Source organism: Engystomops pustulosus, chromosome 6 (genome assembly GCF_040894005.1).
Source record: "Engystomops pustulosus chromosome 6, aEngPut4.maternal, whole genome shotgun sequence".
In the NCBI taxonomy this organism is placed as follows: domain Eukaryota; kingdom Metazoa; phylum Chordata; class Amphibia; order Anura; family Leptodactylidae; genus Engystomops; species Engystomops pustulosus.
Window position 1 is genome coordinate 173,077,814 of NC_092416.1, and position 25,752 is coordinate 173,103,565.

The 25,752-nt window shown below is 42.9% G+C and overlaps 1 protein-coding gene across 1 annotated transcript in view; it reads left to right on the plus strand.

The window, feature by feature from the left end:
- Positions 1–25,752, plus strand: part of ENDOV (endonuclease V) — a 54,725-nt gene that overhangs the window by 19,866 nt on the left and 9,107 nt on the right. The window contains exons 3-8 of the mRNA XM_072113561.1: positions 950–1,121; positions 1,611–1,745; positions 1,933–1,972; positions 2,106–2,218; positions 2,779–2,847; positions 3,110–3,238. Of these exons, the coding sequence (XP_071969662.1) occupies positions 950–1,121; positions 1,611–1,745; positions 1,933–1,972; positions 2,106–2,218; positions 2,779–2,847; positions 3,110–3,238 (658 nt within the window). The remainder of the gene's footprint in view (positions 1–949; positions 1,122–1,610; positions 1,746–1,932; positions 1,973–2,105; positions 2,219–2,778; positions 2,848–3,109; positions 3,239–25,752) is intronic.

Sequence of the window (25,752 nt, forward strand, 5' to 3'; positions counted from 1 at the left end):
ACACAGTCTCAGTGTGTACCATAGACATATGGAACAGGGAAGTGACTATCCTAGAACTAAAGAATAAACATCTAGAAATTCCATGGACCTGACATTTTCCCCAACAATCCGGGCACCCCATACTCATTACAAAGTTTGTCTAAACAAAGACTTTCACCAAAACTTTAGAGAATATGAGAAACTTTTTGAATATATTATCATAGAGAAATGCAGCTTCTTCCATTTATCAGGATCTTCCCCCCTCACCTCCTAAACTCCTTACTGTGGAATCTCTGCTGAATCTGTCTTGGGAGAGGGAGACTTAGAGGTTTCAGATGACACATATGTATATCAGGGGCGGATTATGAATGTAAGAATATTATAGCCCCTATAAGTCTGGAATCACTTCCTACATCTGGTACCAGAATCAGCTTCTTGGGGAATGTAGGTTGTTCCCTCCTGCTGCTTTCAATCTGTGGTTTCAGGACCTTCAAAGGTCCTAAAATGGCTCTTGTGAACATGTGTATTGAGAGCAGGGACAGATGTACGAGGACATCATGGGTGAAAATGTAGCAAATTTGGTAGTGGCCATGATCCCCTTAGAAGGTTTGGGCCTAGGCCCATTATTAAAATCCACTAAAGAGATGGGAGGGGTAATAGTGAGGGGTGTTAGATTCATACATTTTCTATCTTGCCGCTATATTCACACAACAATCTCTGTAATTAATAAGAATCAGTAAGAATCATGGAGCAGATTCTCCTCTCCTTTGTGGGCGCAGTGTATAGGAATCTCCCACTGCCGGCTCTGAGAACAGTCTGTAGCCTTCCTTTAGCCCCCACTAGGGGGAGCTCACAACACAGATCTTAAAAAAAAACCTACTGAAGTCATGTAAATTCAAATGTAGCAAAGGCGGGAAAAAAAATTGGTGTTTTCTACAATATTAAACCTGACATGCCCAATTTATTGCAGGGAGCAGGCCATATTGAAAGACAGACTGATCACCGACAACACGGAGACATGGCAGGACAGCCCTCAGTTCCGTGGCCTGGAGCGTGTTGGTGGCGTGGACCTATCATATTTCAAGGAAGATGATACAACCGCATGTGCCTCACTGATAGTACTGAGCTACCCCGACCTGGAGGTATCTATTCTCCACTAAATAGACGTCCGCCCCACAGATTGCTCCGCCTCTTCTTTACTTACCTACCCAAGTATCCATAGCTGCCTGGCTCATGAGAATTTCTATCATCTGTCTCATAGTCCTGTTATATCCACCATCTCACCCAATGTTGCCTTTGTTCCAATATGTCTAAATCCAGCTTTTCTAGTAATCCTCTCCTTCCGTATGGTGTTTTTAGACCTATGTGTCTCCGTGGTAACAGACTACAAACAAACCTTAGGTAGTCTGATCCTGAGGCCCCATTTTCTTCCATCTTACTTCCACTCTGGGTTGTAAGGGAAAGCAGAGTGACATCGGAATCAGACTACATCAACTTTGTTTGTTGTCTGTTACTATGGAAACAGGTAGCTAAAGAGGCGGAGTTTTATGAAAAAAACTTCGAGGAAACTTGCTTCATGTTGGGTGCAGAATATATCATATAGTGCCCCTAGTAGACTTGGTATCTTCCAGGTGATCTATGAGGATTGCCATATGGTGACCCTTGATGCCCCCTACATAGCCGGGTTCTTGGCTTTTCGGGAAGTTCCTTCACTTGTGGAAGCGGTGAAGAGGCTGCAGGAGAAGGATTCCAGTTTGATGCCTCAGGTGAGCTTCAGGTGTGTGTTGTGACCCTGTACAAATGATTGGATCCATCCATTATCACCACACTTATACACATACAACAATAGCAGAACTGTGAGTGCAGCTCTGAAGTACAATATAATACAAGAGGTAACAAAGGGACAATGTCAAGTTTGTATTTTCCAATACATTATTTTTCCCCTTGTTCCAGGTGCTTTTTGTGGATGGTAACGGAGTCCTGCATCACCGAGGTAAAGTAGGAGTAGAGTATGACCATTGGACCTATATGTGGGTTACAGGATTTTCCATTTATACAAATATGGATCTTACTGGGATGGAAACGGTTAAAAAATAAAAACAACGTTGAAAAACTTCCTTCCCCAGGTTTCGGTGTAGCCTGTCACCTCGGGATCCTCACTGGTCTACCCACCATTGGAGTGGCCAAGAACTTGCTGCAGGTGGATGGTCTAGAAAATAACGAGTCGCATAGAGGACAGGTACCTACACGTTACGCGGACCCTCGGGGATCTAAAGATCTACTAAAAAACATACACTGAATGATGGGAATCTAGGACCTGCAAGAGCAACTCATTCCAGATACTTCTCTGTGTCTGTGTAGTGACTCTGTTATTAGCATTTATAACTGGACATTGGATTTATGAGTCCAGTGTATTCATGAGGAGAACATTAAAAAATCTACCTCAAAGTGAAGCATAAACCAGAGACACCAAGGCACCAAAACTGTGGTTATTTTCTTATATGTGTTATCCATGGCCACCTTTTTTCTAAAATCAACTATTAAAATTATGTTAAACAGTCTGAAGGGCTCTTTGGGGGGTGTTACCAGTGCTTTCCTCATGAATACAGTGGACTCATCATCCATGGAACTGGTCTTAATTCAAACCCTGGTTGTCAAGTAGCCAAAAATGTACTCAAATATGATCAACTTTACACTTTCCATCTTATTTTTCCCATTGATTTCTACTAAGCGTAAGCAATAGTTCTTAAAATAGTCCTCACTTATTCTGTAATTTATATATATGATTTTGTTTTTCAGGCGAAAGAGTTGCAAATGGGAGGAGACTTCTTTTACCTGAAAGGCACCTCCGGAAATGTTCTAGGAGCAGTAAGTATGAGGCTCAGGTGCTTTCTTGTTCCATAATTCAAGCAGAAAGGAAGCCATTATTATGTATTGAGGATGTTCTCCAGGAATATGAATCGCTAACCTATGCTATGGATAGGCCAACGATGTGTATAGTCTGACGATCGTGGTGATCTTGTGGATCAGAATCCTGATATACACATTGACTGATGATGACTATATGGTTTTGTTCATATTTTCTGTTGTGGGGCCACAGTAATGTCAGATCCTGTCCCTCTCCCCTCAGGCCTTGAAGAGCAGCCAAAAAAGTGTTAAGCCCGTCTATATCTCAGTCGGCCACAAAATCAGCCTGGAGGCTGCAGTGAAGCTGGTCCACTCCTGCTGCAAGTATCGGGTACCTGAACCTACTAGACAGGTAGTTCATCAAATCTTGCCATGTCAACCCTAAATTATGGAACAGTGCAAGTACACAATAGTGGTTTAACTTGTGGAATGATTTGTCAGCTGGTAGACTTCGTTTAAAGTGTGACATGAAGATAACCTACCACTAGAGGGAGTTTGTGTTTTGTCATACCGTCATACCATAGACTAAATTCAGGTATTCAGTATGCAGTGTGCTCCTAAGCTCCCTCTAGTGGTGGATGCAGAACCTTGGCTTTCACATGTTGAGCTCTAGATACAATATTTAAAGACTAGGATAAAAGATTCTGATCTGACATCCACATGTTGATTTCCCTTTATAACGGAAGACATGATGCAGGGCTGGATTCTTTACAAAAAGGACACCAAAACATATATGAACCCCCATGTTACTGGTTCTGTGTAGGGAGGATGATGGAAGAAGTGAGCCAAAATTGCATGCAGGAAGAAAGATCACGGTATGTAACTATGGTGTCTGCCTATCCTTTGGGTTCATTTAGATGGCCAGGTGCTCGCCCGGGATCCAGGGTTGGGAGGGGTGAGCTCTCTTCATCCCTCCTCCCTCCATAGCAGGGGGGCTGGAACTGGTTGCAAAAGTTGAGGAGGTAATTGCCGACCTACTCCTTCCTCACTAACTGATCTCTTAATTTTTTTTCAAACATGGCTTAATGGAAAAAAATGAATCAAGGTATTAATAAGGTATTATAAAAAAAAAAACAATGAAAAAACTATTAAAAAGCATTGTGCTTATCCCTAAATGGCTCCTCTCCATGGCTGCAATGTTAAAAAATTACTTTAGTTCATTTTTTTCTTGCATTGTCCCGCCTCCTTGTTCATGATTGACAGGTCTCACTGCTAGGACATGCTGCTGTATGGAACTAGTACTTAAGGACTGTCTGTCAATATTCAACTACAAGCATATACAGCTCTGTTTACTTATCATAAGGGGTGTAAAATACTCATGTCAAATGTTGTTAACAAATGTTGTTGTTATATCATTGAACACTTCATGTCATGTGACCAGGGTGATGTTATCTGAGGTCCTTTACACACACAATTACCACATCTATGTATCTGATCACATGAAATCACAGCAGCATCCATGGAAGATGGGGAGGAGTAGAAGTCCATGAAGGCTGCTGTGATTCATGTGATCAGATACGTACAAGAGGTAGATGTTTATGTTACTGGGTAAAGGAGCTCAGATGACATCACCCCGGTCACATGAAATGAAGTAGTAAATAGTGAGGAGGCATAAGGCATGGGGTGGACACACTTCCTCTGATGCCAGGTAAGATAACAAAGTTGATTTTATGTGGAAGTGAGGGAAACAATTTTTAACAGAGGAAGGGTTGCATTTAGTTAATAGGGTTTTATGGGAACCTGTAACTAGCTGTATTTGTGAAAAATTTGGGGACTGGTTCCCTTTAAACTTTAAAGGAGTTTTCCCACGAAGGAAAGTTAGGCCCTTGGAGAGGGACTAACTTTCCTTTGTGGGAAAACCTCTTTAAGGTTAGTTTTCCATCTGTATGTTCATTCTGCCCATTATATGACATAGAGGAAATAAATTGGAGAATAAATCTTGAATTCTCAGAGTTGGTGGAGGGAGACTGCTATCATGTCTAAGGGTCCGCAGACCGCATTGTCGTCGGTTTCCCGATGATTTCCATTTTGCGACGCATTTAACGGGGGATTTTGGCGCATCGGCGCTGGCTTGCACGCGACACAAATCGGGGGGTGAACCGTCGGACAACCCGATGGATTCCTACTACGCGCAGGATTTAACATTTCGAATTGTGTCACAAGACACACACTAACATACACCGGGAAGAAGAAGGTGAACTCCGGCGGACCTCAGCAGGGGAAGCAGCGGATACAGGAACTCGGGCGCACGAGCTACGTGAATCGCGCCAGACTTCATCTTCGCCGGACCGTCCGAATCGGGGATCGCGACAGGACCAGGTAAGTAAATTTGCCCCATTATGGAAATACTCATGTGAAATAGCAGCTTCTGCCTGGGCCTGCTCACTTTTTACTGAGGCTTAATGTTTTTGGCGGTGTTGCAACTTAGCCTCATTCACTTCAGGGCAGCTGACTTGCAATACCATCTACAACCTGTGGCCATGTGTGGTGCTGTTTTCTTTTGGAAGGCAGCAGCCATGTGTCAAGTCTTTGCGTAATTTTTTCGATCATCTGTTCTGCACTTTGTAAGTCGTTTGTTTTCCTAGAAGACTGTCCATAAAAGACCTGCACGGGGTTATGTAACCAGGAAAGCTTGTTAGCTGTAAGCTCCTTACTGCTGCTTGCCCTCACGCCGGCCGCTCCGGGAACGTGGTCAGTCCCTCCGTAGCAGTCACCTGGATACTTCTCCTCTCTCCACAGGATAGGGAGTAACTTTCTGATCCCTCCGGATCTGTAAAGTCATTTACTCCATTTACTTCTGCGCTGAACCTGCACCCCCATTATGAGATCTGAGACCTCCAGCGATCAGATATTTAACCCCCTATCATCACTATATGATAAATGTAATTATACCAGCAGGTGGCAGCACAGGACAAGACACTCCACTCACCACCGGAGCAGCACACCTTGCAGCTTTGGTGCATGGCTCATAGCATCGATTTAATTATGACTGATAATGAGATAAGGGCTTGAATGGTGGCGGGAGTATTCATAGGAGCGTCCCCTGGTCTTATTTGGGCATAGAAAATGCACAGTCTGACTGAACCCCCCATGTATTATCCATCTGCATAGTATGGGCATCTATCTAGACATTTTAATAGATATTGTTCAATGCTATATCTTCCTAATGTGCTAAATACAGGTGCTGATTAAAGGGCTTGGCCACTTTACCTCATATTTTTTTGTAGTGTGTGTGGGGGGGGGAGGGGGGAGCAGGATATGAGGTAATTTACTAATACATCTAGTAATAGTTCTGCTCCACTTTCTTGATATGTAAAGTGAAGCCTCGTGTATTTTACCTCATCAGCCAGAGATTCATGACCATAAAATGGCCGCCGATGTAGAGTCATGTGATGTCTATCTGTCCATGAACAATCTCCCTGAAAGGTCCTTCATCTTGTCATGGACAGATAGAGATCACATGACCCTCCATCGGCGACCATTTTATGGACAGGAATGTCTGGCTGATGAGGTAAAATACAGGAGGCTTCACTTTACATATCAAGAAAGCAGAGCAGAACTATTTCTAGATGTATTAGTAAATTACCTCATATCCTGCCCCCCCTCACAATTGACGTACACTGGCCGACCCCTTTAATGTTATTCGGCTACTCCTTAAAGGGAACCTAGCAGTACGTTTGACCATACAAACTATTAAGCATATAAGTCCTAGAGAGATTTGTTGTTATAAAACCTTCTGGTATGTTGTTAGCAACAGCAGGACTGTGAAATATGGATTTATATTCCAGGATTGTAGCTTCTCCAAATGCACTGGGGGTGTGTCCTGACACTGCTGTGCTCTTAGCTCACTGCTTTGTATTGTTCTACAGCTCCTTCCCTCTGCAATTGGTAAAAGCTGTTGTTTCTGAGGTAACTATACAGTATTCAGATCGCAGCGGATAGGATGTGGAGAAGTTTAAGCAAAAAGCACAGAGCACAGCAGTGTGAGGATATATAATATGGTCCCAAACTATAATTCCATCTTTCTATGGGCGGTCATACCTGGTGAACACTTCGCTTGAAGCGAACTCATGAGGGTGCAGTCACATGTGGCGTTTTGAACCCGTTTTTGAGCAGTCTATTAGAAAACGCAACAGTTTTTTACCGGTTTTAATTAGGATGATTGGGAGAACCGGACAAAAACGGATGGGTTTTTAAAAAATGCATGCGTTTTTTAACGGACTGTTTAAAAAAAGGCTCAAAACGCCACGTGTGACCGCACCCTTAAACTGAGAATGCAGTATTAGTCCAGCCCATTCATTGGCACTACGCATAAGGGTCAGAGACTACCATTGATGGTTAGTTAGGGTAGCATTTCCTGTACTGACACACTGTACCGCCCTCCCAGCTGTGAACAGGACAAGGTTAGGACACAATTACAGTATCTGCACGGTCATAAAATCAGGAATATCATGAAAGATGTTTAATGTCGGGGAGGTATGAACCATCCTTGTCTGCTGCCGGAGACCTCTGTACAGTTAGTGCTCCTCTGTGTGTTTTCCAGATTTATTACATCTGATGCTCCGTAACAATGTGTTATGTCCATCGGCCAGGACACAGCTTTATATCTGCCATGAGGGCACTGAATCTGCAGCTTACGGACGGCAGCTAAGTGGGAATGTGATCTTTTTTTATTGCACAGTCATAGCCAAACACAAATTTATAATTGTCATCAGTTAAAGATTATGCAAGGTGGAAGGTCAGGACCGCCCACCTGTCCATTTATTACATGATTGACCATTTAGCCGAATAGTTGCCATGTTTCTCCTTCCCAGATGCTAGGAACATGGACATATTGATTATGGGCTGTAAAAGCCTTCATCCCCCTTGGACACTCTCATCTATTGAAGTTTCCAGTCATGGCACAGATCCTCAATGGGTTTTCGGTCTGGACTGTAACTTTATGAATAAGCTTTCATGTAATCTCTGTCATTGTAGTTTTGGCTGTAGGTTTAGGGTTATTGTCCTGCTGGAAGTTGAACCTACACCTAAGGCCTCATGCACTCATTCAGATGGTTGCCAGGCCGCGGCTCCTCCTCACTCCGCTCTTCATAGAAAGACAAGCGGCCGGCGCCATAATACGGCAAAATATAGGAACATGTCCCAGAGCGGTGAGATAACGTGCACTCACCACAGCATGATGGGGTTCCATAGATGTCTATGGGGACCCTGATCATAGTCCCCATTGCAGTCGTGTGCATGAGGCCTAAGTCTCAAATCTTTTGAGCAGCTGCCACCATTATGTTTCAGGGTGGGGATGGTGTGTTCAAGTTGACGTACAATTTTGGTTTTCCTCCACACATAACATTTGGCTTTAGTTTAAGTCTTATTTGTGCTGATACCCTTCATCCAAAGGTTTGCGGTGTATCCTACGTAGGACTTATTATGGCCTTCAGTAATGGCTTGTTCTTACATATATAAAGCTGAGTGTAATCAACAACGCTGGATTTAAAAAAAAAAAAAACATTTTGCACAGAAAACTCCATAGACATCTCTGATACTCTAGTCACATCTAGAACTGTAGTCTTATTCTTGCCATTATATAACCTCTGATGTTCCAGTCACATTCTGAGCAGAAATCTTATAATCATCATTGATACTCCAGTCACATTCAGAGCTGCAGTCCTCTATCTGTTATGTAATGTCTGATACTACAGTCACATTCAAAGCTACAATCATCTTTATACAGTTATATCATCTCATATTACTGCAACTCTGGATGTGACTGGAGTATCCATCTGCTGTTATATATGTTATATGTCATCTTTGATACTTCAGTCACATCCAGAACTGCAGTCTCATTGGCATGCCATTGGATCAACTCTGATGGGCAAGTCACATCCAGAGCTGCAATCATCTATATACTGTCATATCATATCAGCTCTAGATGTGACTGGAGTATCAATCTGACACCATATATCCTCTGATAGAAGCAGTCCCGGTCTTGAGGTCACCTGGACTCCAGATGCTTTACTTAAGTCCCAGGCTGCCACAATCAGCTGTGAGATGTCTGTAATGAAGTTTTATTGATCATTCTTGTTCGCAAGATAGCAAAAAATTTTGAAAATCCGAAAAAAATTGTCTGGATATACAATTATAATATATACGGTTCAGTCTTATAAATTTAACTTAAGAACAAACCTAAAGAACCTATTCTGTATATAACCCTAGGACTGCCTGTACTTCAGTCACATACAGAGCTACAATCTCATATCTGCACATACTTCTTGAATTGTCTCCCACAATCCCTTGCTCAAGGAAATGAGAAGAAGACATTGACTATTTATTCCGAGCTTGGAAATTCATGAACAGAATATCAGGACTACAGTAAGGACTGACATAGTGTAGTGGGAGAGAGGGGGCTATTAGCTCCTATGGGTGTTAGACACAAAGATGGCACCCATCGGCAAGGGGATGTGCTAAGTAACACCGCTCCCCCCGCACAGGGGAGACATTCCTGGAATAATCTGGGGGAGGGGGGCACTGACGTGTGGGCACATGGTGGAATATACATCACGCCACTACAGGGCCGCATTGTAGTTACCCCAATCGCTCTAGTGCCCCCACCAGGAGAGACGGCCCAGCTACAGGACCAGGTTTAGGCAGTGTGAACACAGATGGAGAAAACTTCTTTCTTTGTGACTTTGTGTTCCTTGGTTTCAGACCTCAGAACATCTATAGTTGTACTGAGAATAAATTACATACAGATCTTCTATATTTACTAATGTTGTGATGTAAAGAAAAAACTACCATCAAAATAAAGGATGATAAACCAGTGACACTTACTCATAGATCCAGGCACTGTGATTACGGTAATCTTCTTATATTTGTTATCCATGGCCTCCTTCCTTCGCCAATCAACTTTTAAAACTATGTTAATGAACCTGAAGGCTCTGGAGGGTGTTTCCAGAGCCCCTCAGTGCTGCAGATTCATAGGTTGTTACAATGAGCAGAACATGTCTCACCCAATCCCTTGCTCTCTTCCTCCTCCCTTTGCCTGTGTAATCTAGCAATCAAGCAGCAGGAGATGCAGGGGGAGGAGATACCTGCTCTGCTCATTGTAACAGCCTGTGAATCTGCAGCACTGAAGTATTCTGGAAACTCCCAGCAGCTCATTTGGATTAATATAAAATTTGTTCTCTGGAAAACATAGGAAGTTTGGAAAGCTTGTAAAGTGCCCTCTATAAGTAATTTTGGGAGCTGGTAGAGCGCCACCTATCTGATGTCCCAAGGATAAGCCACAATACCCTGTTTTCTGCATTAGTTGGTTGTCCGTCTTGCGGAGAACAGCTCTCAGGACCACAGTTTGAGCTTCAGGTAGCACAGCCTTGCTCTAGAGTTTCCAGAATAACAGCACTTCATGCTTATTTCCATTATTGCACACATTATCAACAATGGCAACTTTTAGACTATTCTACAAATATTGGATTCTCCACACTCGCTACATCTTGTTCTTACCACCACCACTTGTCGAATCGAAAAGTAACATCGCGCTGCCTCTTCATCCCCGCAAATTATTCACTGGCATTGTAAGAGCATATTCTTAGCAGATGGCAGATGCATGATCACTGAAGAGTAGACCATTCAGATTTACCTCCATATTTTGGAAGTTTATGTCAAGGTGACCCTTTTTTACCAAATCTATCTTAAACTCATATTTTTCAGCCCACATGTTCTGTTTAATGCATTTAAAGGGCTTCTTCACTATGTGTAGTAAACATGAAAATTATTGTCCAAAGAAGGACCCCCTCCCCCACTATGAAGTAAGTGTTTATTTTTAGTGCAGCACCCCCGCAGGTGAGATAAAGTATTACACTATTCTGAAATTGGTAATCTAATGCAGGCTCTGACAATTCCACCAGAATTGGTTAGAGATGCTCTAAAAAGAAGATCCTGACCAAGGGCTCCTCCTCCAATGCCGATCCTGTCTGGAAATAAGGTTTGGACTAATATCCAGGTTGAGTCCATGCTATGTTGGCCACACCAAACTGCTGATGACATGGACCAAGAGTCAATGAACAATCCAGTGTTTGTGGGTGCCCTTATATTGCAATACACCTACATACAGTGGGTGTGGAAAGTATTCAGACCCCTTTGAATTTTTCACTCTTTGTTTCATTGCAGCCAATTGGTAAGATCAAAAAGTTCTTTTGCTCGTTAATGTAAAATCTGCCCCCATTAAAAAAAAAACCCCAGAAATATTACAGATATTTTTGCTCATTTATTAAAGAAGAAAAAGTGAAATATCACATGGACAGTATTCAGCCCCTTTCCTGTGACACTCACATGTCCATTTCCTTCGGATCCTCCTTGAGATTGTTCCTCTACTTCATTGGAGTCCAGGTATGTTTATTTAAACTAATTGGACTTGATTAGGAAAGGCACACACATCTATATAAGACCTCACAGCTCACAGTGCATGTCAGAGTACATGAGAATCATGAGGTCTAAGGAACTGCCCAAGGAACCCAGAGACAGAATTGTGGAATTTAAAGGGGTCTGAATACTTTCTGTACCCACTGTATGTTGACTAGCTTCCCGTCGTCTAACATAGCAATGGGTCATGTCATACTGCCAGAGTTGCTGAAGACTTCCAGCTACTGTTCTAGCCTCCTAATTCCCCAAATCTTAAGCAGATTAAGCAGATTCGGGATCTCTTTGATGGGACCTGCTCACTGAACTGGATCCACCACCAAGTACAAAATTGGAGGCATTGCAGTCTCCTGGGCCGTAGATGCCTCTAGCCTTGCTCATGATCCTCCTGTCCTTGCTGCCTGAGGCAGTCAATTTGGACATTGTATGGGGACTATAATATTACTATCTGCTATGTAGTTTGACCGTTTTGAATCCTTAGAATCTAATGTAAAAGATACTTGGCATCAAACAATGTGGAAGCAATCACATTGCCATACTATAGATGGGAATGAGATCAGACTTAGTTTTGGATTTTTCCCCCTTGTATTTAGAGATATAGATCGGGATTATTGGGTGTGTGCCCACACAATGGAGGGTGTTTTAGCAGGGGAATCTGCTCCCGCTGGATGGTTTGCACCATGTTGGATGATCTATGATAAGGATCAATTGAACAAACTGATGGACGGTCTTCTTCGTGGTTACAACTATAGTAAATAATTCGGGCATCCAAATGCTGCAGCTGCACATTGCATCAGCTATACCATATAAGATCTACAATGATATAGTATTCTGGTCTGATTTATTACTTGTCCAACTCTGGGTCTAGGACACGGTGAGCAGACAATGTTCTCCTTGTGATGAGTGGAGATCACTGCTGTCATGTTGCAAAGAGAACATCAGCAGCCCACCTCAAGTTATGGTCAAATCCAAAATAGAATCAATCTCCCCGGATTACAGAAGATTATTTCAGCGCAAAGCCCCTCGTGCATAATAAGATACATGTAATCTGCCTAAAGAGATTTTCCTGCATCCTGTACCATTGTGGACGCTGCCTTAATGTGCTTGGACGTAGACGACACTGATATTGGATGTTCTTTCTGCATGAAATATGTGGTTTTTACCCAATCCCACACGTGACTGCAGAGTAGTGTTTAAACAGTATGACTTTTTACCCTACCCCCACCCAAACAATTCTAATCTGAATATTTTAACCCAGACGTTCTATCCTATAGGGCAGCGATGGCGAACCTATGGCACGCGTGCCAGAGAGGGCACGCAGAGCCCTCACTGCTGGCACGCGCCCCATCCTCCTAACCACTGCCAGGTGCGGACAACCACTGTCCACACCTGGTTGTCATGGCTGCTGGCAGTATCGGAGCTGCGCTCCGATACTGCTAACGGCCATGACAGAGCAGGGTGCTGACACTTCCTGCTCTGTCACTCCAATCACAGCAGCGCACAAGACGGTAAGCGTCCCAGCGCTGGCAGCAAAATGATGTCATTACGCTGCCAGCGCTGGGCACCTTACTCTGTGTGCGCTGTAGTGATCAGCCGGAGGAACGCCGAGTCTGAGGTGAGTTTTTTTTTTTTTAACTCAGCGCATCCACGGGGCATAGATCAGCAGGAGGCTGATTTCCTGCCCGCTCCCGCCCCTCCCCTCCACTAAGCAACCGGCCCGAAACTCACTGCGCCGCTACCACAAGCCCCCGTGCCCGAACCCCAGCCCGCTATCGCACCCCTACCCCCCCCGCCCAAACTCCGCCCACTACTGCAATTTGCCTGCCGAACTCCGGCCGCTCTCACTAAACCCCCCCCCCCCCCAACTCCGGTCACTGCCCCGCATCACCCCCTCTCCTGGAACTCATGCCTCATAACCCCATTGCGCCGAACTCCAGATGCTGCATTACCCCCCCCCAGCCCTAACTCTGGCCGCCCACCCTCTGCCCATCTACCCTACTGACCCCCCCGGAACAACAGACACCTGAACTTCTGCCCGCCAGCATGGCCGCCACCTTGGACAACCAAAGAGTAAGTAACATGTATTTCTATGTATGTATTTATGTATATGCATATTAGATTATAAATTTATATGTGCATTTGTATATTTATACCTGTGTGAGGGATTATTTTTTGCGTAACATATTTTACTTCTCATTTATTATTCCATGTCGTGTACTGGGAAGCTGTAGATTTTAATACTTTCGCTGTGCGCTCCAAATCATTTGTGTCCTTTATTCTTTGGTTCGGTCCTATCACAGTGATACCAGATTTGTAGGTTTTATTGTGTTTTAATACTTTTTCAATAATTAAAACAGTGTACGAAAAAGAAAATAGTTTCGCCATCTTGTGACGCTAATAACTTTAGTGCACGGAGCTGGGGAGGTGTGGTTTTTTTGCTTTATGAGCCGTTGTTTTCATTGCTACCATTTTGAGGACTGCGTGACCTTTTGATAACTTTTTATTACTCTTTTATATGATGTAAAATGGTGTAAAAGTGGCGTTTCAGTGTGTATAGGACTGCTGGAATCGGAGCTCAGGCAGTCCTGTGTAAATTGATTCTAAACTAAACCGTCAGTTTTATGGTTAAATTGCCGTACTGGCACTTTGCCATAAGTAATTAGGTTTTGGGTTGCAGTTTGGGCACTCGGTCTCTAAAAGGTTCGCCATCACTGCTATAGGGCATCAGTACCGACCGTAAGATAAATATTACAAAGTCGTATTCATTATATTATTGATTTATGCAAAGTTTGCTATTCATATAAGTCCTACCCCACAAGCCTGCCTATTCCTGTCCTTTTTCTGGATTATGTCATTGACTTTTAAGATAGTGGGGCACATTTACTTACCTATCCGAGGCGCGATCCCTGAGGTGCGTTCCCCGACGATCCTGCACTGTGCCGCGATCCACGTAGATCCTACGCCCGATATCCTGCATATGTCGCTTCCCCGCTCAGGTCCTCTAGAGTTCACCTTATTCTTCTTAGTCCATGTAAGTGCTTGGCTTGCGACACAAAAAACAGAGAGTGTGGGTCCCCTTAGAAATAACATGGGGGTCATGGTGGAAGGAGATGAGGAAAGGGCCAATCTACTGAATGTCGCCTTCTCAACTGTCTTTACTCAGGAAAGTCCCCTGGTGGAAGACACAATGAGGAATAATGTAAATTCTTTTTGGAATGTCAACAGTTTAACCCAGGAAGAGGTACGGCGCCGCCTCGCAACCACTAAAATAGATAAATCACCGGGGCCAGATGGCATACACCCCCGGGTTCTGCATGAACAAAAAAGGATCAAATAACGATCCTGGAAACTACAGACCTGTGAGTCTAACTGCTGTGGTGGGGAAAATATTTGAGGGGTTTGTTAGAGATGCTATCCTGGAGTATCTCACTGTGCACATCCTTATAACCCAGCGTCAGCATGGGCTTATGAGAGATCGGTCCTGTCAGACTAATCTGATTGGTTTCTACGAGGAGGTAAGTTCAAGACTGGATCTGGGGGACGCTGTGGATGTTGTATATCTGGACTTTTTAAAGGCATTTGACACCGTGCCACATAAAAGGTTGGTATATAAAATGAGACTGCTGGGGATAGGAGAAAATCTGTGTATTTCGGTAAGTAATTGGCTTAGTGATAGAAAACAGAGGGTGGTCATTAATGGCACATTCTCAGATTGGGTTAATGTTACCAGTGGAGTGCCACAGGGGTCAGTATTGGGGCCACTTCTTTTTAATATTTTTATTAATGACCTTGTAGTGGGTTTACACAGTCAAGGTTCAATATTTGCAGATGATACTAAGCTGTGTAAAGTAATAAATACTGAGGTCGATAGTTTAGCATTACAGAGGGATTTGTGGAACCTTGAGGAGTGGGCAGAGAAATGGTTGATGAGGTTTAATGTAGATAAATGTAAAGTTATACACTTGGGCCATGGAAACAAAAAGTATAATTATGTTCTAAACGGTCAATTACTTAGTAAAACTGGAGCTAAAAAGGACTTGGGGGTATTGGTGGATGGTAAACTTAATTTTAGTGACCAGAGCCAGGCGGCAAATAAAGCAATAAAATAATGGGATGTATCAAGAGATGAATAGATTCTCATGATAAAGACATAGTTTTGCCCTTATACAAATCCCTGGTCAGACCACACATGGAATATTGTGGACAGTTTTGGGCACCAGTGTATAAAAAGGATATAGTAGAGCTGGAACGGGTGCAGAGGAGAGCAACCAGGATTATTAGGGGAATGGGGGGATTAGAATACAATGACAGATTACAAAATTTGGGATTATTCAGTTTAGAAAAAAGACGACTGAGGGGAGACCTCATTACAATGTACAAATACCTGAACGGACAGTACAAGGATCTTTCCAAAGATCTTTTTATACCTCGGCCTGTGACCAGGACAAGGGGGCATCCTCTACGCCTAGAGGAGAGGCGATTTTACCATCACCATAGACAAAGGTTCTTTACTGTAAGAGCAGTGAGACTATGGAACTCTCTGCCGCAGGAGGTTGTTATGGCGGACTCTATGTACATGTTCAAGAGAGGCCTGGATGACTTTCTGGAGAGCAAAAATATCATGGGTTACGGGGATAAAACATTTATTTAATTCTTAAAGGTTGGACTTGATGGACTTGCGTCTTTTTCCGGCCTTATATACTATGATACTATGATACAAATTTGAATGTTAAATCCCACGTTTAGTCCGAATCTGTCCAACGGCCCGACCCCCGATTTCTGTCTCATGAAAGCCGCCACCAATGCGCCAAATTCTGATCGCGTGCGCCAAAAAACCCTTCTAAATGTGGTGCACATTGGAAATCGTCTGATATTCCGATGACACTGTGGTCCGCTGACCCGTAGTAAATGAGCCCCAGTGGTTTTTTTGGGTCCCCGTCCTCTTTTAGATCAGGACATGTCCAACTTTGCTTGGACTGTTTCTGAAACGTGACAACTTTTTAAAATAAGTTTGAGAAAGCTGCCATGTATAGACCACACTATGAACCAAAAATGAAGGTCATATCATCCTTTTAAGTAGTAACCACGTAATACCACATCTTCCCTGCAGTGGCCGCTGCAGAGAAAATACTCTAGAGTGCCCCAAAAATCAGCTGCGCCAGGAACGGGATCTGAGTCGATCAGGTGATAATATTATGGTGCCGAGTGGTAATAATGCAAACGTATATTTTTATAGGATGATTGAGCTCTTAGTCTTAGTGAAAGTCTCCCGGCGTTGTTCCTTGCTCCTGTTCCCGTTTCCTGCTCTGCTTGATTTCCTGTTGCTGACCCCAGACATGACTGCAGGCCCTGACTGCCCGCTGAATCTGTACTTCGACCTTGGCTCACCGCGGGCTAGTCACACCTGTGGAACGACCTGGTGGCACCCCGCCGCAGCAAGTCCATCCCACTCTGTGGTGGATTTTGGTGAAGACCGGGTGCCATTTAGATTACGGTCCCAGGTGTCGGCTACTACCGTCTCCTGCGGTGGTCCAGGGGATACACTGACCCCTAGTCCTGATTTCTGTGTCAGTGATGGAAGATACTTGTGTCAGTAGAACGTGAAAATAAGTGGCACTACTGGATGTACAACACGTGTTGCTGAAATGTCCATCAGAGGCTGGATGTTGAGACACTATAAACCATGGCACACGGAATGTTGATAGGGGCGCTGTGGTGCTCTAGATTCCTAGCGTAAGCACATCAAAACGTGGAAAATGAGAAATGGAATGGCACTCACCGCATCAGCTCCTTTAAATGACGATTTATTTTTGCATACTTACAACAAGACAAAAGAATAGTTGCACATAGAGGGAGGGGAGGACGCAGGGACTCAGCACATGGCAGAAAGGACAGCTGTTTCGCGCTCTCGGCGCTTCGTCTGGCTTGTCTGCTAACACACATGTAAAAACAAGGCAGGCCTTTTAAACCCGTTTGGCCACGCCCCCTAAACTGGAAATGGATTCCATTGGTAGTTAACCTGGGTAGGGAACTCCCAACTAGTGTCGAATGCCTTCAAATAAGTAATGAGTTACATAGCAAACCCACAAGTCAAATGCACTAACCGGTCGTTTAAGATAAAAGGGTTGGCAGAGAAAGAAGTGAGATTGTTCTGGACTATTAATTCATTAAAATCATACGCAGTGAGTGGAAGAGTACCCAGAGGCCTAAGAGTCTACAAACCACCATCCCAATTCACAGATGATATCAATTACATAAGAGCTTGGGAGGAGGCACATCACGAACACTCCAAAAACTTAATGAGAATTGTTCTGTTACGGAATGAAGAAGAATACCAACTAGTAACCACTGAATTGTGCAAAGCAAAGTCAGAATTGAGGAGAAGACATACACCACAACAAATGGAAACACTCATGAAGAGCCTGGAAAGACAGCTAGTCCCAATACAAGCCACCATAAAAGAAAAAAAGAAGGATAAATTTATGAGGGACAAGAAAGATTATGAAAACAACCAAATCTTCAACTGGCACACCAAGAAGAAACCCAGATCTACTAGACCCTATCAACCCAGACATAGGAGAAATGGCAATAGAGAGAAGAAGGATTACTGGACAACTGACTCCGAATCAAGTTACTCAGACGAGGGACCAACAACCAGCACACCAATTGACGCCTCCCAGCAAGCACAAATCCCTTTAGGAAAACCCCCAAAAAACGAAGTACCCGAAGAGGTCGACCCAAGAGACAAAAAAGAAAAAAAGAGGAACCAGAAACGCAAGCAAGTCTCCTGGAAGTGAGCCAGGAAAAGGACTTAGTCACCAATTTGTCACAGGTCGAACTTGGGACAGCACATAACTCGGTCTTGCAGAAAGGTCTTAATTTCTGTTTGACCGACACCTTTGATTTTGTTGATTTCGAAATTGATTTATTCAGGGGTACTAGGAAGATGGCACTAAAGAAAACGTTTGCACAAGTAACACACATAGAATGTAAGACAGAGCAGAAGGTAGCGGAAGTACCAGTCACGATTAGCCCGTTAGGATTTTTCGTAGAACAGAAATTGTCCGACGTAGAGAAGGAATGCCTCTTGTTTTTGGCTGATGAAGAAAACATGTCCACATCTATACCAGACACATATTTTAGAGGAGGCTTACCCTCCACATTCAATCCCCAAGTTAACCCAGGTAGCGCCATAGACATTTTCAAAAAACAGGTCACCAAAGAAATCAAGGCTTTAATATACAAACAAGATAAGTCGAACCTTACTAAAGAAGAGTGGGAGGCCCTGAAATCATTAAAAAATGACGACAGTCTCATAATAAAGCAGGCTGATAAAGGGGGGGGGGTGGTGCTCTTGACTAAAGAATACTATATACAAGAGGCCGCAAGGTTATTGGGAGATGAGCGGACGTATGAGAAGCTCAAAAAAGATCCCACTCAAAAATTCTTATCCCAGTTGAGGACATTCTTGAGGGAGAGTGTTGAAAAAGGCCTCATATCAAAGAAAACAGGAGATAAATTACTACCCCTGCACCCCAAGAAACCTAATTGGTATTTTGTCCCGAAAATACATAAAAACCTAGAGTCCCCGCCCGGCCGCCCCATTGTAGCAGCCATAGGATCAATAACAGAACCACTATCTCAGTACGTTGATTGGCTGTTGAGACCAGCCTTACGTAGTATACCTTCTTACATTAACCCCTTAATGACCGCCCTATCGGGATTCTACGTCGGTCATTAAGGGTACTTCTTCTGATGCGACGCCTTTCTACGGCGGCGCATCAGAAGAAGTTTTCGGGACACCGGGTCTCGCTGGTGCCGGTGTCGGGCTGTGATATCACAGCCCAGACCCGGCACTAACACCCGGGATCGGAAAAACTCCGATCCCGGGTGTTTAACCCCTTGCACGCCGCGGTCAAGCATGACCGCGGCGTGCAAGTGTGTCCCCCGTGGATCGGACCCCCCCGGTGTGCTTACCGGGGGATCCGATCCCTCCTGCCGCTGCCCCGGGTTCCGACGAGTGACCCGGGGCTGTCGGCTCCTCTTCTCACCGGGTCCGGACCCGGCTGTAAGTAACTGAGCATGCGCAGCATGCTCAGTTACTTTCACTATACACTGCAATACAAGTGTATTGCAGTGTAAAGGCTTGAATAAGCGATCGGATGATCGCTTATTCAAGCCAAGAAGTAGAAAATGTAAAAGAGTAAAAAAAAAAAAATTAAATCTTTTTATAATATAATTAAATAAATAAATAAAATAAAAGTCCCATAATCTCCCCAGTAACACATAAAATGCAAATAAAGTATATAAAACACAAAACACGTACATATTTGGTATCACTGCGTCCGTATTAATCTGTACAATAAATCTAAATCAATATTGAACCCGCTCGGTGAACTACGTAAAAAAAAAACTCGAAAAACTTCCCATAATATACAATTTTTCATCAAACACCATCACAAAAAATGTTCTAAAAAGTGATCAAAAAAAGTTACGGTACCTAATATGATACGACTGAAAAGAACAACTGTTTTCGCAAAAAATAAGCCCTCAACCAGATCTGACAACAGAAAAATACAGAATTTATGGCCCTGAAAAGTTGTCAATAGTAAAAACAATGCGATTTTCTCCAATATTGGTTTTGCTCAGGAAAATTGAGCAAAATAAGAAAAACTATATAAATGAGGTATCACCGCGTCCGTATTAATCTGTACAATAAATCTAAATCAATATTGAACCCGCTCGGTGAACTACGTAAAAAAAAAACTCGAAAAACTTCCCATAATATACAATTTTTCATCAAACACCATCACAAAAAATGTTCTAAAAAGTGATCAAAAAAAGTTACGGTACCTAATATGATACGACTGAAAAGAACAACTGTTTTCGCAAAAAATAAGCCCTCAACCAGATCTGACAACAGAAAAATACAGAATTTATGGCCCTGAAAAGTTGTCAATAGTAAAAACAATGCGATTTTCTCCAATATTGGTTTTGCTCAGGAAAATTGAGCAAAATAAGAAAAACTATATAAATGAGGTATCACCGCGTCCGTATTAATCTGTACAATAAATCTAAATCAATATTGAACCCGCTCGGTGAACTACGTAAAAAAAAAACTCGAAAAACTTCCCATAATATACAATTTTTCATCAAACACCATCACAAAAAATGTTCTAAAAAGTGATCAAAAAAAGTTACGGTACCTAACATGATACGACTGAAAAGAACAACTGTTTTCGCAAAAAATAAGGCCTCAACCAGATCTGACAACAGAAAAATACAGAAGTTATGGCCCTGAAAAGTTGTCAATAGTAAAAACAATACGATTTTCTCCAATATTGGTTTTGCTCAGGAAAATTGAGCAAAATAAGAAAAACTATATAAATGAGGTATCACCGCAATCGTAGTGAACCAGAGAATAAAGATAAAATATTATTTTTACGTTACGGTGAGCGTGGGGGGGGGGGAAATGCTCACAATCCAAAATAAAAATTGATGATTTTGTTTGTGTCCCCCTTGAAATAGTTAATAAAATCTCATGAATAAGCTTTAGACTCCCAAAATAAATTATTTATACATTGTATCTCATCCCATAAAAAATAAGCCCTCATATGATCGCATTACCAAAAAAAATAAAAATTTATAGGTTGTACAATGTGACAATACAAATCTGCTGTGAATGGCGCCTCCTTTCATTCTATACTCGGCCGTGCGCCCGTACAGCCGTTTACCACCACATATGGGGTATCAGTAAACTCGGGAGGAATTGGGCATCAAGTGTTGCAGTGCGTTTCATCATTTAATTTATTCTGAAAATGTCAGTTTTGGCCTAAATGAATGTATTTCCAAAAAAATTCCATAGTTTCTAAATCGCAGGTCCATATTTTTTAACCCATGTGAAACACTTAAAGGGTTAATGGACTTAATAGAAGTTGTTTTACATATGTTGAGGGGTGAACTTTCTATAGTGGGGTAATTTATGAGGTTTTACTATTATTTAGGCCTCTCAAAGTCACTTGAAAGCTGAGTTGTCCCTCAAAATGTGAGTTATGGCAATTTTCATGAAAATAAGAAAAATCGCACCTAAAGTTCTGCGCCTCATAACATCCTAGAAAAATGACCGGAAGCATAAAATATCATCCCAACATAAAGCAGATATTCTGTAAATGTTAATTATCAAACTTTTTGGGTAGTTTTACTTCCTGTCTGGAAACCAGAACATTTCAAACTTGGAAAATGAAGAATTTTTACAAACTTTTGCCAAATTTTCACTTTTTTTCAGAACGAAACGCAAAACTTATCACTTAAATTTTATAACTATCATGAAGTATAATGTGTCACGAGAAAACATTCTCAAAATCACCAGGATATGTTAAAGCGTTCCGAAGTTATAACCAATTATCGTGAGACATGTCAGATTTGAAAAATCGAGTCTGGTCATTGAGCTGAAAACTAGTGTCGGTGATAAGGGGTTAAGGATACTAACCACTTTTTGGACATAATACAAGATCTGTCATGGCAACCAGGAGACTTATTAGTATCCATAGACGTGGAGAGTTTGTACACTCGAATACCCCACGACAGGGGGATAAAAGCCATAAGAGACATTCTAACTCAGGCAGACAAAAACAAGGGCTATATAGACTTTATATGTAATGCCTTACACTTCGTGTTAACACACAATGCATTTCAACACAACAACATTTGGTATGGCCAGAGAGAGGGAACGGCGATGGGGACCCCGGTCTCCTGCACATACGCCAACCTCTTTCTGGCCATATTCGAAGACAAATATGTATTTTCGGTGAGCAACCCCTTCTTGAGATGTATACAGACATATAAACGTTATGTGGACGACGTCTTTATGGTATGGAGAGGAACAGAACAACAGTTCAAGGATATGGTCCATCATTTAAACACACATAACGACATGAACATGTTATTTACATACAACATAGGAGGTACCCGCCTGGAATTTTTGGATGTCCTGGTGATAGAAAAGAATGGAACCCTTGAAACAGAAGTGTTTAGAAAGAGTACAGCAAAAAATGCTCTCCTACATTTTCAGAGTTACCACCCTAGATATGTTAAGAAAGCAGTCCCGTATGGCCAGTTTGTACGAGTGTCCCGCATTAATAGCACAGAAGAAGGTTTCTTGATGCAATCCCAAGCGCTAAAAACTAGACTTCGAGCAAGGGACTACCCAGAGATAATCATAGAAGAAGCCTTTGAAAGAGCAAAAAAGAACAGGGAAATATTACGAAGTGGCAAAAAAGCCCGCAAGAAACAGAGAGGTAAAACGGATAATGAAAGATCTGTTTTCTCCTTTAATTTCACACCTCAAGCCGAATTGATTAAATCAGTCATCAGGTCTAACTGGCACATAATAGAGTCAGATAGAGAGCTTGCACAAGTAGCAGCGGGGGGCCCCCTTATAACATTTCGAAGGGGGAGAACTATAAAGTCGGAGTTAGTTAGAAGTGCATTCAATCCCACCACCGACAATTGGCTAGAAACAAGCATCCCAAAAGGCAACTACCCGTGTGGCAACTGCAGTTACTGCACGCAGTTTATCAAAGCGAAAGAGATAAACTGTGGAGGCCAAGTAGCTAAATTGAAACACCTCATAACATGTAAGACGGACTATGTCGTTTATGTGATTTTTTGTGACTGTGGCTACTTCTATGTAGGGAAAACTATTAGAAGTTTAAATAGACGGTTCTATGAACACACCAGATCCCTGAGGACAGGTACAGGCGCACCTAGACTAATCGAACATATGAGAACACATCATAACTCCGACCCTAAAACTTTGCGTTTTGCAGGCTTAGAACGAATACCTGTTTTGAGAGGAGGGGGCGACAGACAACGCCTCCTTTTACAGAAAGAGGGCAGGTGGATACTACGTACAGGAGCTTTAGGTCCTCTGGGACTCAATGATAAATTAGACATGAGTGTCTTTATTTGATATGATCCACAACATGCGTTTATATGATTACGAGAAACAACAGAACATGTACACTAACTATCCCCACCCCCAAAAGGGGAAAATAAGTGAAGAAATAGTGCAAATTGTAATAGTTTATTTCTTAGTCTTTTTCGCTGCGTTTATGTACACACAGCTAATTTTTGGCCCTATCGTTATACCTTACACAGGTTACAAGGGCAAAAATTAGTATTTGCGCCCATGTTTATTTGTTTATACATGAGGCATGGATTTAAATATTTGTCATGCAGGATTTCCCCTTTTTTGCCCCGTTAGTTGCCTACTCCCGCCCCCTATATATACTATAAACGTATTCTGTACTACACTCCCCTGGTTTACTAGTGCCGCCGTAATACTAGCTGTAATCACAGCGACAGAACTCACCCTTTCAAGTCGTGCGCCTAATCCGGCGCTGCCTGCTGCTTGGCCCCGCCTCCCCGTCCGGCGCCCGAGGGAGGGGCGCGTCATGTGACAGCTGGCCCGTGACGTGTACGACGCGGTGGCCTAGCACCCGTGCCGGCACCCACTCTGGCCGACTGCGCGCAGCATGCCCCGTCCGTATCGATGCCAGCGGGGTGAAAGCGGACCACGGCACATTCCAACGACCGGTTAGTGCATTTGACTTGTGGGTTTGCTATGTAACTCATTACTTATTTGAAGGCATTCGACACTAGTTGGGAGTTCCCTACCCAGGTTAACTACCAATGGAATCCATTTCCAGTTTAGGGGGCGTGGCCAAACAGGTTTAAAAGGCCTGCCTTGTTTTTACATGTGTGTTAGCAGACAAGCCAGACGAAGCGCCGAGATCGCGAAACAGCTGTCCTTTCTGCCATGTGCTGAGTCCCTGCGTCCTCCCCTCCCTCTATGTGCAACTATTCTTTTGTCTTGTTGTAAGTATGCAAAAATAAATCGTCATTTAAAGGAGCTGATGCGGTGAGTGCCATTCCATTTCTCATTTTCCACTCAGTGATGGAAGAGCAATGATGATTTTTAAGGAAATCTGACTGGGATTTCCCTTTTAAAATTGCTTTTGGAAATGTACAGGATTCTCCTTACCAAATATGATGTAATGTTGGCCTCCTGTGAGATGATATTAATACATTCTGTGCCTTATATAATATCATGAGTTAAACCTTGTGAGGGCACCTGACGGCGCGACGACTCATGCAGCCCTAAATAACCAGGGATAGTGTCCAATTGCTGCACAACATGGTCTGAATCCTGTCCTACCTTCCCTGGGAGAGTCGATGAGATCATAGCAGCAGAAGGTTGGTGTGACCAGCGCTGAGAGATTGGCCTCTCCGGCCTGGAGGGGATGTCATACAATGTAATTTATTCCATATGGCCATCGCGGAAAGCATTTTACATACAGTGAAATGTTTATCCTCATAGAAGGGAAACTTTTATTTATTTTATCTCTTGTTCTAATTTTGGCTTACTGTCTGTAGTACAGTCAGGAGCTGCAATGCTGGAGGCTTCAGAGCTGAGCACTAGACATTATAGGAAAGACGTGTACCCCTGCCCTATATTTGCTGTGTCTAACCTTTAACCACAGGTAGTGACGGGAGGTCCAGCTCTTCTTAGTGGATCATTAGTCTTCACTAACTAAAAAAAGACGGCTCTTCCGGCTACCAAATGTCAACTTATTAAATGTATAATAGGGAGCCTCAGGGTAACGGCACACGTGGCGTTTTGAACGTGTTTTTGGCCCGTTTTTAAGTAGTTCGTCAAAAAACACATGCTTTTTTGACCAGTCTGAATTAAGATAATTGGTCAAACCTGTCAAAAACGCATGAGTTTTTTTAAACGGACTGCTTAAAAACGGGCCAAAAACGCGTTCAAAACGCTACGTGCGCCATCACCCTTAGTCTAGTCAGTCTCTCTCCACAATACTTATAATCGAGTTAAGTGTGCCATCAGATAACTGCAGGTAGCCAACTACCGTCACATGCAAAAAACAGCTCTTAGAGCCGGCTCATTCGTGAACGACACATCACTAACCACAGGTATGATAGGGATATAATACAAGAACTCACCTCCTTCCTATGAAAGCACCATGTTCGACATGGCCTTAAAGGGGTTGTCCCACCAAACCACCAAATCACAATCCAAGATGATAGTAAGAGACCACTGCGGGTCTGACCTCAGGGATTAAGACAAAGAGAGACAAGTAGTCCATCTATGAATGGAGCGCCGGAGTCATGACTAGCACTCCATGATTCTCTATAAGACCCGATTCAGACTGCACCATGAAAATGAATTGAGCACCAATTATAGAAGAACTTCCAATCTCTATTTTCCAATCGGTGAAGGTCCTAATGACCAGACCCCAGCAATATCTAACTTATTTCTTGCCTGTATCATAAGTACGTTTTTTTGGGGCCAGTCCAAAAAGCCAGTTTTTTGGGCAGACTTTAGTATGATTGACTTTTTCCTGGTGAGCATCTTGAGTTACTTCTAGTTTG